At 33.8% G+C, this 14,530-nt stretch overlaps 2 protein-coding genes across 2 annotated transcripts; one reads left to right on the top strand and one right to left on the bottom strand.

Annotated features, from left to right (window-relative positions):
• LOC140885316 (putative DNA glycosylase At3g47830) lies at nucleotides 1–2,582 on the bottom strand. The gene is made up of 4 exons (XM_073292282.1): nucleotides 2,131–2,582; nucleotides 1,436–1,636; nucleotides 534–590; nucleotides 1–418 (listed from the first exon to the last, which is right to left on the bottom strand). Exons 1-4 carry the CDS (start codon nucleotides 2,497–2,499, stop codon nucleotides 161–163), a joined length of 885 nt encoding a protein of 294 aa, XP_073148383.1. The 5' UTR covers nucleotides 2,500–2,582; the 3' UTR covers nucleotides 1–160.
• A 4,010-nt stretch (nucleotides 2,583–6,592) lies between these two features.
• Nucleotides 6,593–8,679, top strand: LOC140882718 (U-box domain-containing protein 40-like). The gene has a single exon (XM_073288885.1). It carries the CDS (start codon nucleotides 6,993–6,995, stop codon nucleotides 8,574–8,576), a length of 1,584 nt encoding a protein of 527 aa, XP_073144986.1. The 5' UTR covers nucleotides 6,593–6,992; the 3' UTR covers nucleotides 8,577–8,679.
• The last annotated feature ends 5,851 nt before the right edge of the window (nucleotides 8,680–14,530 follow it).

Below are 14,530 nucleotides of genomic sequence, written 5' to 3'. Positions count from 1 at the left end.
TCGTGTTTATTATTTAATCAACTTAAAACAAAATACGGGTTACTACAACATCTTTACGGTCCAACAATAATATTCATCTGGTTTAGCATTCAAGCCATCATGCCCTTTTGCACCTTTTGACATCACGTAGCAGAATACATACAACGCAACTTGAATTATGTTAACAGTTTTTATCATACTTTTCAGCGGCATGATGCTTGCGATGAGTTAACAAAGGGCAATGTCCGTCGCCAGTTTCCTTTTCGAGCCCACCGACGTTCCTATTCGAGCATCTCTTACAAGCCTTGCCGTGAGTGTACATAAGGCAGTTGAGGTCGAATTTCAGTTCATCTGGGATCCGTTGATTGAGATGGAGATATGTCTTCTTGATATCTGCAGAAGCTGGCACCCAACCCATTGTCTTAGAAATCTGAAAAACCTGTAAATGGCATTGACATGTAGCATTTACTTCGTTAAGAAAATTTAACATGATACAGAGAAAATCTTGAAGTGAGCGTGGCGTCCATGGATACCACGAAATTTACAGTACTCACATGTGTGTCCACGGGGAAATCATCTTTTTGCAACTGAAACATCAAAACGCATGCTACCTGCCAACCACAGCAAGAAAAAAAAATGCAACAAAGAGGTGACTCTAGGTCCAGGCAGTGGTGTAGGCGAGTAGCGAAGAATATGAAATAGTGGGGCCATTTTTTTGGTAACATAGAGCGTATGCATAATATCTAAATAATCAAGAAAAATACAGGTCACTGCAGAAAGTTGGGTCTTCAACTACTCGCTCATTAAGGTAAAATAGCCCTAGATTCTTCATGTACCATCAGTTCACTTCGACTATTATTAATGCTGGATTTATACAAGTTCTTTGCATTAATAGCAGATAAAAGTGTCACTAAACACCTCAAACGATAATACAGGATAATGATACACCACAAGCACCAGTTTTGGTCTCAATATGAAGGCGAAACAAGCCAAATATCATTTAACTCCTCCACTCTTGTTAGTGGAAAGGGAGAAGACTGAAAACCGACAAGGGCAGAAGTTTTTCATTCTATCGAACTAAATTCACATTTAGCACGCCCTGTGTTGAATCTAAATTTAGGCAATATATAATGCTTAAAGGAAATTGAAGGCACGTAATTTTCAACTCTTCCACAGTGAACCATGGAAAGGTTTATGGTTGGGCTGGGGCTGGGGCTGGGGGTGTTGGTAATCAACAAGTCTTTCAGAACTTGGTGAACAAAATATCACTTTCCGTTATATATTGCAGAAAAAATTGAACATATCCAGAGAAATGTAAGATAGAGAGTGTACAACCCCCACCAGTTCTCGCACCTCGCAGAAACAAAACCTCACATTCAGTCTAATCAATCAGCTAAATTCAATTCAGTAACATTAAAAAAAAGTGATAATAAGAATACAGATTTCATAAGTTTACCGTCTTGGGACCTATCCCTTTGAAATGTGAGAGTTCTGCCTTGATCTCTTCGACCGACAATTCTGTCAAGTACTCCATGCACAACTTTCCTTTCTTCTGAAGCAAGCAACTCAATAAATTCTTAATACAAGAAGACTTTGTAGGTGCTAAACCTCCACATCTTATAGCATCCTCAATGCCTTTTGACTCAGCTGCAAGAACCTTAAATATTTGTCGGACCATGCATAAAAGAAGGTTACAAATAGAAGTTCAAATCAAATTAACAATTCACACAAGTTTACAACAAATCTATGAATTCGGATATTCAACGTCAAATCTAGATACAGTGCATAAGATCATATATCAAGTGTTATATGAAACAGTGCACTTCTCTGATAGTTTGCCCACAAATAAACATTCCTGAATAATCAATTGGCTTACATAAGGAAATTGGACACCGCCTAGTGAGTTTAGCATACCAACATCTTTAAAGTCGAATTTCATATGATTGTCACATCCAACTTATTTAATGTCCGAGTTAGAGTTCAGAAAACCAATGAAATATAACCTGAACAACCTCGAAAAAAATCAACAAGAAAGATAGTGAAACAAAACCAGAAATATTCTACAACATCAACACTGATCAAAGACCCATAAAAGGCCAATTAATCACACAAAGAAACACACAAAAAAAAAAAAAAAAAAAGAATCTTTACCTGTTCCCAGGTCGGGAAAGCGCATTTGAGATTGCCAAAAGCCCTTTCCGAATTAACTTCGGTAGTGTTCTGTGACAGTACAGTCCTAATCAAACCATCCAAAACGCTCTCCTTTTCAGCACATTCTCCAGCATTAGGCAAAATCTGAGACTCCCTCAAACCCATCTGTAATCTTTGGTCACGATATTTAACGAACTCCTGGGGAAATCCGTGGAGAGATAAAAGATCGTCTCGCACGGAGCGGCATTCCTCGGCCGTGGGTAGCGGGTGATCCGAATACGGGTCTTCGGTGCGGCGGCTTGCGGTGGTCCTGCGTGGCTTGGTGGAGGATCGGCTGCTGATTTGTTTTCTCTTGCGGCTACTCTGCATATTTTCTGCACTTTAATCCACACTTCCAACTCTCTCTCTCTCTCTAGTTATTTTAGGGATTATTCTATGGAAGCTGGAGTACTTCCTCGGTCCTCCCCATTCCCACGACTTGGTCAAAATTATAATTTGTGTGAGTTGATCAAATTATAATCATTGGATTATTAATAGGTTATCACGATGTTTGCGAATTTTCTAAACAAATTTAAATCGAATTGTCATATGCAATGGGTTAATATTTTAAAAAATAATTATCAAAACTAATTTAATAATTGAACACAAGAAAACACTCGCAACAAAAATGATACATTTTTTGTTAACTTTCAAACTTCAAACAAAATATTTAAAGTAAAATAAATAAATACTCTAAGACTAATTTGAAAAATATTTAAGAAAATGATGGGTTTTCTTGGTATGATGAGTAATTTTGAAAGAGTTGAGATATAGTGACGACTTTTATAAATAGATGTGTTGTTTATAATTATTATAACATATGTCAAATATTATGACAAGCAGTTTAGTCGGGTGGTTTGGTATGATTTTTTTACCAAAAAAATAACCGAACCATGTATGTGATGCGACTTACGATGAATAATTTTAATTGTGGTTTTTAAAAAAAAAGAAAAGAAAAATGGTGCGGTGCAATTCGGTTCGAACGGTTAGAGCAATTTACAAAAAAAATTGATCACCTCTAAAGATATTATTAATAACTAGCCACTGAGCACACGCATTGTGTGTGTGAATCATAATGTATTGTATATTTAATGATTTTTTAAAATTTTAAAATACTTTGATTTATCCTTATTTTTTGTGTTGTGGATTTTTTTTAAATAATTTATTAAAAATTTAGTTGTTGTAGAAATTCATTTTCAAAAAAAATTGATGAGAAATAGACATGATAAGAGAAAAAAAGTGGAAGAAGTGGGTAAGAGATGGAGTTGGAAGAGAGTGCAAGGGTATAAAAGGAATAAATTGGAGAAAAATCACCATGACACTAAAAAACAGTTTGTATAGGTCTCTCACACTTTAATAATATAGTAAAGATTATAATTTTCAAAAATTAAGTAAAATATTTTAATACTTTCTACAATATATATATATATATATATATATATATATATATATATATATATATTTAGAGGGTGTTTGGCAGAGCTTAAAAGATTTTTCAAACAGCTTATAAGCTGTTTTAGAGCTTTTAAGCTCTAAAAATATGTTCGGTAATTTTTTTTTAAAAACAGCTTATAAGCTGTCAAAATAAGTTGTTTAACAGCTTATAAGCTGTTTTTAAAAAAGTAAAGGGGAGGTAATTTTTTCAAAAAGATCCTATTTTAATATTCTATCTCTCTAAAATATCCTTGAATATTTTAATAAATCTTCATCTTATGCTCCACCCATTAAATATTAAATATTATTTAAAAAAAATTACAAATCACATAAATTTTTCTAAAATTAAATATTAAAAAAATTTTATTTTTTAATATAGGTTTATTCTAAAATTATTTTCGTATATGTATAATTCGAAATATTATTTTCATACAATTATACCCTTTTCGGTAATTTTGACAATAAAAAGATCTTATAATACCAAACACATCAACATCTTTAAGTTATTAAAATAAGTTTACCCAAACACTTTAACAGCTTATTTTTAAAATAAGTTCTAACAGCTTATAAGCTCTAAGAGCTTATAAGCTCTTTTTAATAAGCTTAGAGGGTGTTTGGGAGAGCTTAAAAGCTCTTCCAAACATTTTATAAGTTGTTTTAGAGCTTTTAAGCTCTCAAATTTTGTTTGGCAAAAATTTTTAAAAACAACTTATAAGCTGTCAAAATAAGCTGTTTTTAAAAAAGTAAGGGGGAGGTACTTTTTTCAAAAAAATTTTATTTTAATATTCTATCTCTCTAAAATATCTTTGAATATTTTCATAAATCTCCATCATATCCTCCACTCATTAAATATTAAATATTATTTTTAAAAAAAATTACAAATCACATAAATTTTTCTAAAGTAAAATATTAAAACAATTTTATTTTTTAATATATGTTTATTCTAAAACTATTTTCGTATGTGTATAACTAAAATTTATTTTCATATAATTATACCTTTTTTGGTAATTTTGACAATAAAAAGATCTTATAATACCAAACATATCAAAATCTTTATGTTATTTAAAATAAGTTTACCCAAACACTTTAACAGCTTATTTTTAAAATAAGTTCTAACAGCTTATAAGCTCGTAAAACATCTTTTAAGCACTAAGAGCTTATAAGCTCTTTTTAATAAGGTTAGCCAAACACCCTCTTAGTCAAACACCCTCTAAGACTACTTTATATTTCGTGGTCATAGTCTTGAAAAAATATTTAGTTTTATGAATAATAATGTTTTTTTTCTGAAGAATATGAATAATAATGTTGAGTATTTTTTGAAAGTTAAATATATATAGGAATAAGGTAGAAAATTAAAAATTTTCACCTTAACGATAGATTACATTTTGTAAAAAAATTATTACATTTTGGAAGATGGAGTACTTCCTCCCCATTCACACGACTTGGTCAAATTATAATTTATGTGAGTTGATCAAATTATAATCATTGGATTATTAACATGTGATCACGATTTTTTAGAATTTTTTAAACAAATTTAAATCGAATTGTCATATGCGATCAGTTAGTATTTTTAAAAAATAATTATGATTTTATATATTCAATTAGTTTTATTATTTTGAACGGTTTAGTACTGTTTGCGTTTGTTTGCATTTTTTTAATGCAAAATATTAGAAAATGTATTCAAATTGATTTTAAAAAATAACAACATGGTATATTTCAAATATAAAATATAACTTAAATAGTACAAAGATAAATTTAAATAAAACAAAATTCGAGATTCAAAACTAATTTAATAACTAAACACAAGAAAACACTCGCAACAAAAATGACATTTACACTATATTACATTTTTTTGTTAACTTTCAAACTTCAAAAAAAATATTTAAAGTAAAATAAATAAATACTCTAAGACTAATTTGAAGAATATTTAAAAAAATTATGAGTTTTCTTTGTATGATGAGTAATTTTGAAAAGAGTTAAGATATAGTGACGACTTCTATAAATGGATGTGTTGTTTACAATTATTATAACATATGTCAAATATTATGACAAGAAGTTTAGCTGGGGTGGTTTGTATGATTTTTTTACCAAAAAAAAAAAAAAAAACCGAACCATGTATGTGGTGTGACTTACGATGAATAATTTTAATTGCGGTAAAAAGAAAAACGATGCGGTGCAATTCGGTTCGGACGGTAAGAGCAATTTACAAAAAAATTTGATCACCCCTGGTGCTATTATTAATAACTAGCCACTGAGCACACATATTGCGTGTGTGAATCATAATGTATTGTATATTTAATGATTTTTTAAAATTTTAAAGTACTTGATTTATCCTTATTTTTTGTGTTGTGGATTTTTTTAATAATTTATTAAAAATTTAGTTGTTGTAGAAATTCAGTTTCAAAAGAAATTGATGAGAAAAAGACGTGATAAGAGAAAAAAGCGGAAGAAGTGGGTAAGAGATGGAGTTGGAAGAGTGTGCAAGGGTATAAAAAGAACAAATTGGAGAAAAATCATCATGACACAAAAAAACAGTTTGTATAGGTCTCTCAATATAAATATATATATATATATATATATATATATATATATATATATATATATATATATATATATATACTTTATATTTCGTGGTTATAGTCTTGAAAAAATACTTAGTTTTATGAATAATAATGTTTTTTTCTGAAGAATATGAATAATAATGTTGAGTATTTTTTGAAAGTTAAATATATATAGGAATAAGGTAGATAATTAAAATTTTTCACCTTAACGATAGATTTTACTTTGTAAAAAATTTATTACATTTTGAAATTTTAATATTTTCGAAACTCTATAATTAAAAAAATCATTAAATTTCTGTATCGAATACCTGACAAATAATTTTAGATCATATTGCACAGATTCCCCAAATCCAGTTCATTTCAATTAACAACTATAATACTATTTTAACTGCAAAATTAACAGGATAAATGCATGGAAATATTAACAAATGTTATTTTTATTTTTTCTGAGAGGACGAATGCTATATATATTTTTGAACTAACGAATGCTATTTCTATTTCTTTTTTGAAAATGTTTCAACCTGAGAGGACAAATCGCAAATGTGACTTAATATCAAAATTACCCTCCAAATTAAGGATTATATACAAATTAGTCCCCGAGCATGCATACTGACATCTTCCTTCCCAAGGTGTCATCGCCTCCAACAACTCTTCCTCTTCCTGCTGAGATTTTTCGCCTAAAAATCCAATCTTTAACAGAATCCAATCTCCAAATTTCAAATTTTTATCTTATCGGTAAATCCCATCAATCATTATCCACTTTCTCATCAAACCAGTTCAAATATAATCACTTCAGAGAAAACCCCCCAAATTCGTCCACACAGGCGCATGGGTGGAGATGGAAAACCCTGGCGATGGAGGATCTCTTTCCACCGGCCGTCCTCCGCCGCCGCCGCCGCTGTTCCACCTTCAGAATTCGTATGCCCCATTTCCAAGTCCTTGATGTTCGAACCCACCATTATTTCTTCCGGCCAGACCTTCGAGCGCATGTCAGTGCAAGTGTGCAGTGATTTGGGATTCATTCCCACGCTCCCCGACGCCTCGAAGCCGGATTTCTCGACGGTGATTCCTAATTTAGCCCTCAAGACCGCCATTCAAAACTGGTGCTCGAAATCCGGGTGGCCTCGTCCAAACCCACCTGTGTATTCGGATATCGAGTCCATTGTCTGTTCTCTCATGGGTTCTTCTTCTACTTCCAAGAATCTTGATAGCTCGGCGAATCGGGTTACAGATAGGGAATTGTTGAAGGGAGTTGAGGAAATCCCTCAGGTTTTATTCTCACATGCCGCGACGGAACCAAATTCTCGAAATTTTTCGTCTTCTTCCTGTTCTGATGATTCTGTAATCACCATTACGTCGCCGCTATCGCATCTCAGAGCTCGCCCTTCTTGTTTTACTTCTTCGTCTTTATCTTCCCCTTCTACATCATCAGAATTCATTCCGGGGGAGGCCTCGGTGAATGGTGTTGACGATAATTTTGCGAGCAAGATTCAGAGTTTGGATGTTTATGACCGAGAACAGGCTCTCATATGGGTAAGGGAAACCACTAAAACTGATGAAGAATCGAGAGTCACGCTCTGCACGGAGAAGCTGTTGTCTGCTTTAAAGCTGGCGTTGATTTCACCTTTTGCCGCCTTGCAGAAGAACGCTGCGGCAACTTTGGTGAACCTTTCGATCGAAAAGCGTAACAAGATCAAGATTGTGAGAGCCGGGATCGTCCCTCTGTTGATCGAGCTTCTGAGGAACGGCTCCGATGAATCGAGGGAACACGCCGCCGGGGCCATATTCAGTTTATCGATTGAAAACGAAAACAGGACCACGATCGGGGTGCTTGGAGCTTTGCAGCCACTGATGCACGCGATAAGATCCGGTAGCCAGCGCTGCCGCCTCGACTCGGCATCGGCGCTGTATCACTTGACACAGGTGCAGAGCAATAGAGTTAAGATGGTGAAGCTTGGAGCTGTGGGGGTTTTGTTGGGAATGTTGGAGGATACAGAATTGGCAGCCCGTGTGGTCCTCGTGTTGTGCAACTTGGCGGCGTGCGATCCCGGCAGATCGGCGTTGTTGGAAGCCGGTGGAGTGGGGAGTTTGCTCAAGGTTTTGAGAATGGGAAATGGAGTAAACTCCGAGTCGACTCGGGAAAACTGTGTCGCAGTCCTGTATCTGCTGAGTTTCGGAAGCTTGAGGTTCAAGGGGTTGGCGAGGGACGCGGGCGCCGTGGAAGTGTTGGAGGAAGTGGCGAAAACAGGGAGCGAGCTGGCCAAGGAGCAGTCGCGGAAGATTTTGGAGGGTTTACGGCGTGGGGAGGCGGAGACGGAGGAGGTGGATTGGGAGGCTGTGATGAAGGGAGGAGTGGGTCACGCCGGGTATCGAGTTGGGCGGCGACACGGCCGTAACTCAACCGAGTTTTGAGTTTACGTGTGATTAATTAATTATTGTTATTATTCATTTGGTTGGCGCATTGTCAATATATTCGTGCGTGTTTTTGTTTGTATTTAGTCTTTGCTTTGTGGTTTTTTTTTTTTTTTTTTTAAATTATAATTTAGTGATTGTGGCCATAAAACCACTTGATTGAAAACGTATTAATTAGATTTTGCATTATCTTGTTTTGAAGCTGTTCAAAGAAAATAAAAAAACCCTAATAAATGTTATTATATATTTCACGAACACTCTTGCCAAACACTTCCGTGAGAAAAGAATGAAATTTTACGTGAAAGATCTGGTTCGATTCATTAAAAAATAATGTTTTTTTTTTTGTTTTAAATATAGATCGAATTTATTTGTTTCATAAATTTATCTATCACATAGTCAAATAAGAGAATTACTCTTCATATTTTGGTATCGGTTTTTAAATATTTTTTTAACATACTAATATTTTTATTAAATTTTTTTTTTAAAAAAAAGGGACTTTCAAACTAAACGTTTTCCACTAGTAATAATTGTTTTTATAATTAACTAGTGCCATTTCGCAAATATGTGTTAAAGATTTTTGTGTTAAATTTTTGTTCCTTTTTCGAATTCGAGATATTAAAAAATTTATAACTTTTTTAAAAAATTTGAAATAATATTTTATGTTATGGATTATATGATTATTTAATTTAAAAAATTCAAAAATATAAATAAATATTTTTTTAGGTTATCATAGATATAGATAAAAGGTAAATTTATTAAACTAGGTTTTAATGTTATTTTTTATTAAAAAAATAGAGTATTTCATATTTCGATAAAAATAAAGTGAAATATCAAAATTAATTATTCTAGATATCGCAAATCTAATACTATATTATTTATTATTATAACATAAATATACATATGTCATCTTCCAATGATTATAAATAATAATGAGTGAATTGGTGTTCAGTCCCTAAATCCAAAAGCAAATTAAGAATCAGTCAGTCCCTTGTCAAAAAAATTTTGTTTCCACTCCCTGGGTCCACATTATTTTTCTTGGATAAAATTAAGTACGAAACATTGAAAATATGGTACAAATACAAGATATTTGAGCACTAATTGTTCAAGATCGAGTACAAAAAATATAATTTTGAGTATAAAATCTAAACATCTTTATTAATGTGAACTTGCAACATGTGTTTGAGTACTCAAAAATCATATATTTGTACCAGATTTAACACATTGGGTACTCAAAAATAATATATTTGTATCATATTTTCAATATTTTGTACCGATTTTCATCCAAATAAGATAAATGTGTTATTAATATCAATATTTTTTAATACTCGAAAATCATATATTTATACTAGATCTAACATATTTTATACTTAAATATCATGTATTTGTACCATATTTTTCATGTTTTGTACCAAATTTCATCCGAAACAAAACATGTGGGCCCAGAGATTTTAATCTAAGTTTTTTTTTCTGACAGGGACTGATTACCAATTTAAGTTTAAATATAGAAACTGAATTATAAATTACCCAATAATAATCATCTTGTTGGAGAATTCCATTGGAATTTGAATGGGGGGCTACTTTTCAAGTCTAAGACGTTGATATGTCAAATGTGCTGGCCTTGATTTTGATTTTGATTCCGATAATATAGTTTTGGTACGATTAGATGATTGAATAAAAAAAAAAACCAGTCGGGGGTTTAATAAACAAAAACATTGGACTCAAATAAACTAATATTATAAATTTGGGAGTCAAATCTTGACCAAGACCAAGATTGGAGGGCTGTCTTTTGCTTTCCCATACCCCACGTGGGCCATTTTGCAATGGGAATATATATCAGTTATCAATACTAGAGAAATGTTCCCCCTAGGGTGCAGGGGAACTTGGGCGTCAGCCACATAATTTTTCTTTTTTTTTTTTTTGTATTTTTTTTAAAATTTTTTATTTAAAAAAATATGGGCCCAAAGCAATCGTCTTCTTCCCAATCCTCTCCCTTCCAATCTTCAAATCTGCCGCCGCCGCCCTTCCAAGCCCGACCACCGCCGCCCATGAACCAGCACCTCCTCCACCGCCCCAACCCGCACCTCCACCTCTGCCACCAGTCGAAGCACCACAGCCGCCGCTGAACCAGCACCTCCTCCGCCGGTTGAAGCACCATGCCCGCCGCCACACCAGCACCTCCACCTTTGGTACCACCTGAACCAACACCTCCTCGCTGCCCCAACCAGCACCACCACCGAGACCTCCACCTCAGCTGACACCCCAATCCCGAAACCGAAGGCGACTGACCACCTCATGCCCGACCACTCCCAACCACGCCAGTCCGAGCACCATCACCACCACGAATCACCCCGGCCAGCCACCCGTCACCACAAATCACCCCGGCCGCTCGATTTTGAAAAGGGGAATATGCGAACGATGAATGAATTCCAAAGAAGAAAGAAAGACGATTGATAAATTGGGCCTAAATTTGAGCCCAAATTTTTTAAAAAAATAATAAAAATAAAAATAATAAATGATGGAGCTGGTTCTAATCAATACTATATACGAAAGTCGGGGAGACCAAAGGTAAAAATGGTATGTTGGTATTGCTGGTGCACAGGTTGCTATATTATATAATAAATTACTAGAATTAGTAAGAATAAGAGTTTGAATTAATTAATTTAAATTTTTATTGATATAATATAAAAACACAATTAAATTTTAAATTAATTATTATATCGAATATATTTATGCTATTTGAAATAACATTCAAATAAGGATACAAATTTTTTGTCTTTTAGTTGATTTTTTTTTTATCATTGTATTTGATATATATTTTCTAAGTGAAGATATATAACTTAAAGACATTTCAACGGTCACCCGAATCTTCCTATTTCAGGTAGTGATATTAGAGTGTTGCTAAGATTTACATTCAATTTATCGCGAGATTTGTATTTATTTTCTTGAGATATGTTGACAAAAAAAAAAAAACAATTTCTCTCTCTTTTTTCATTTCACTCAGTCGGATATTTTCTTCTTGGAGAACAAAACTTTCTTCAGCTCATGGTCTTCACCATTCTGACCACCACTCACCACTTCGACGACAGCTCGCGGCTCCGGCAACAACTCAACATTCCGGCGACGGCTAGTTGGTGACCCATTTTCACTTTAAATATTGCCCTGAAAATGATTAACCTAGGTATGATTCTATCATATTTGAGTAATTTTTATTTGTAAAATTAATTGATGATTTGAGATGATGCATTCATGAAAATAAAACTAATTGTTTGTGGAGAATTTGATATGGATAATTGGTGAAACCTCATCAGAACACTAGAAAAATTAATTCACAGCAATGGTAATAATATTTTGAAATTTTGTATACATTTATGTTATTCTCTTCTTTGTGGACATCGATTAGGATTTTGTGTATTCCTGAATTTGTTTTAATTTTGTTCCAAAAAGCCTCGGTCAGGACTGCAATGTTGAAGACTCAAATTCAGATAATGTAACTGGTGAATATGAACATACGGTTGAAAGTGAAATAGGAATTAAGGATTGTGCTACTGTGATTGGTGGGGTGTTCGAAGAAGATAGTGACGTCATTCCTGAGGTTGGGATGAAATTTAGAAGTATGGATGAAATATATGAGATATACAAAAAGTACGCATATCGTATAGGTTTTCCGATCAGAAGGAGGACTTCTAGAAAAGGAAAAAATGGGGTCATCCGAAATGTGGCATTCACTTGTGGCCGAGAAGAAAACCGATCAAGAGGTGCGACTACTTCTCTGAATCCTAGTGCCACAAGTCAAACATGATGCAAAGCTAGGTTGAATGCAGCTGCAGATGCTTTCGGTGTTTGGAGAGTAACAATCGAAGAGCTATAGCATAATCACGAAATAATCCCCTCAAAGTTTAGGATGTATCGATGCAATCGACAACTGACTGAAATGTTAAAAGAAAGCTAGAACTTAATGATAATGCTGGAATTCCACTCCATAAAAGTTACAACTCAGTTGTTGTTGAAGCTGGGGGATATGTGTAAGACGCGAGATTATTTAATTTTAATCCGAGAATATTTAATTTGAGAATTTTGGAGTTTAGATTTAAATTCTAATATTTTTACATTATTTAGGATTGAAATTGAATTAAAAAGAGGGCCGAGGACTGACAAAATAATGAAGATTTTAGGGGTCAAATTGCAAATATGGGATTTAGTGGAGAACACATGGCTTGTATATGTGTATGAATGTGTATATCATATTACACAAAAAATTTCATCAGATTTTGCAGCCCAAGAACCGAGCACTTCATCTTCTTCCTTGGAATTTTATCTTTCAAATTTAGATATCTCAAGATCCGGCCATCCGATTTTAATTCCGGGCATAGTTCTGCGATCCTTGCAAGAAGAGTTTCGATTTGATGTAAGTATTGATATGATCCAGCATGTTTTGAAATTATGATGTGGGAGGAATCATAATTTGATTATGTATATGTGTTCTTGATGTTATGAAGATAGTAAATCGAAGTCGGTTCGGAAAAAGAATATCGTTTGCATTTTATACAGATTTTCAGCAGCTTATTCGAGATTATTACCATCTGATATGTTGTTTTAGTGATGACATATGCTGATATGTGTGTTGTATGAGTTGTATTGACATGTTAGAGTTGTTGAAAATGAGTTACGGTTGCCGTTTTTGTACCGTTACGCCGTCGATTCAAGAATTGTCAAGATTTTGTATTGTTCTTTGAGCTATGTATTCTTGAGTTGCAAACTGACATTCCTAGCTGATAATCACTTCATTTCAGATTTTAGTTGAAGGTTGACGAGCTCGGGAATTTCGTATTCAAATTGGGATAGAATAGCTCAAGGTTTGAAGTCATTTTGTTGAAGATTTAATGATGATGTTTGAGCAGATTTGTGATATATGTATTCTTATTGTGTTGTTCAGATTTGAAGCACATCAAGAACCAAGAAAATAAAAGGTATAAGATGACATCAATAATAGGGATTTGAAACTCGAGATCGAGGAGTCTTGAGTTGCCCAAAAATCACATACTTGTTTAAATATATGTTCTTGATTGAATTTGAATTGAAATCTATCTCAGGTAAATGGATCTTTGAATTATATTGCTTACCTTTGATGTTGATTCGGTTATGATCTATGAAGTTAGGATATATCCAGATCAAGATCAGAAATGAATAAACGAATCTTGAAACCAAGATCGGATACGAAATCTCGAGAACGTGGATCGAATTACTTTGTTAAATATGCGTTCTATTTACGTTGTAGCTTGAATTGAAATGATATCGTTAACACATGTTTATGTTGATTATACTGAGAATTATGTTCTCACCGGAGTTATCCGGCTGTTGTCTTTTTTGTATGTGTGCATGACAACAGAAGGGGCAGGAGCTAGCCAGAGACTACGAGGGTAGCTCGAGAGAGAGTTTTAGCATGTGGTGACTCGGGTTAAGATGTGTAGTTGCTGTCAAACATTGTGTTTTGAAACAAGTTTAGCATGTGGATATTATGTTAAGATGTTGTATGAACATAGTAGTTGGATATTGGATCTAAACTTGTGTATTTGTAGCAAACTTGTGAAGTTGTAGTTGAATAAACATGTTGAGCTTTTTGTCCAAGCTAGTTCTTGCATGTGTAACATGTGTTTATTGATGTTGTATGCATATTTGAGTTATTATAGTAGCAAGTACATCATAAACCTGTACTTTGACAGCAAAAGCAGAAAAATGACAGTCCGGGCAGAGTGCAGCTCGCTCGAGCACCGGTTGGTTCGATCGAGCGAGCCATGGAGGGATGGACCCGTGAGTTGCTCGCTCGAGCGCACTATGGTGCCGCTCGAGCGAGCCATTTGTAAATTTTTTTTAGTTTGGTCCTTCCATGATTGGATGATGTTAATGATTTAATTATGTTAATTTCTAATTTTCCCATAAGATGAGATTAGCACCCG

Source organism: Henckelia pumila, chromosome 2, assembly GCF_033568475.1.
Source record: "Henckelia pumila isolate YLH828 chromosome 2, ASM3356847v2, whole genome shotgun sequence".
Classification (NCBI taxonomy): Eukaryota; Viridiplantae; Streptophyta; class Magnoliopsida; order Lamiales; family Gesneriaceae; genus Henckelia; species Henckelia pumila.
Note: the sequence above shows the minus strand (reverse complement) of the source record. Positions and strands in the feature narration are given on the sequence as shown.

What these genes read in the sequence shown, in the direction of transcription:
- LOC140885316 (XM_073292282.1), bottom strand. Translation starts at nt 2,499, where the DNA reads ATGCAGAGTAGCCGCAAGAGAAAACAAATCAGCAGCCGATCCTCCACC. An exon ending in CTTTCCCGACCTGGGAACAG is followed by an intron (nt 1,637 to 2,130) that starts GTAAAGATTCTT and finishes CAAATATTTAAG; the next exon opens with GTTCTTGCAGCTGAGTCAAA. An exon ending in ATTTCCCCGTGGACACACAT is followed by an intron (nt 419 to 533) that starts GTGAGTACTGTA and finishes TGCCATTTACAG; the next exon opens with GTTTTTCAGATTTCTAAGAC.
- LOC140882718 (XM_073288885.1), top strand. Translation starts at nt 6,993, where the DNA reads ATGGGTGGAGATGGAAAACCCTGGCGATGGAGGATCTCTTTCCACCGG.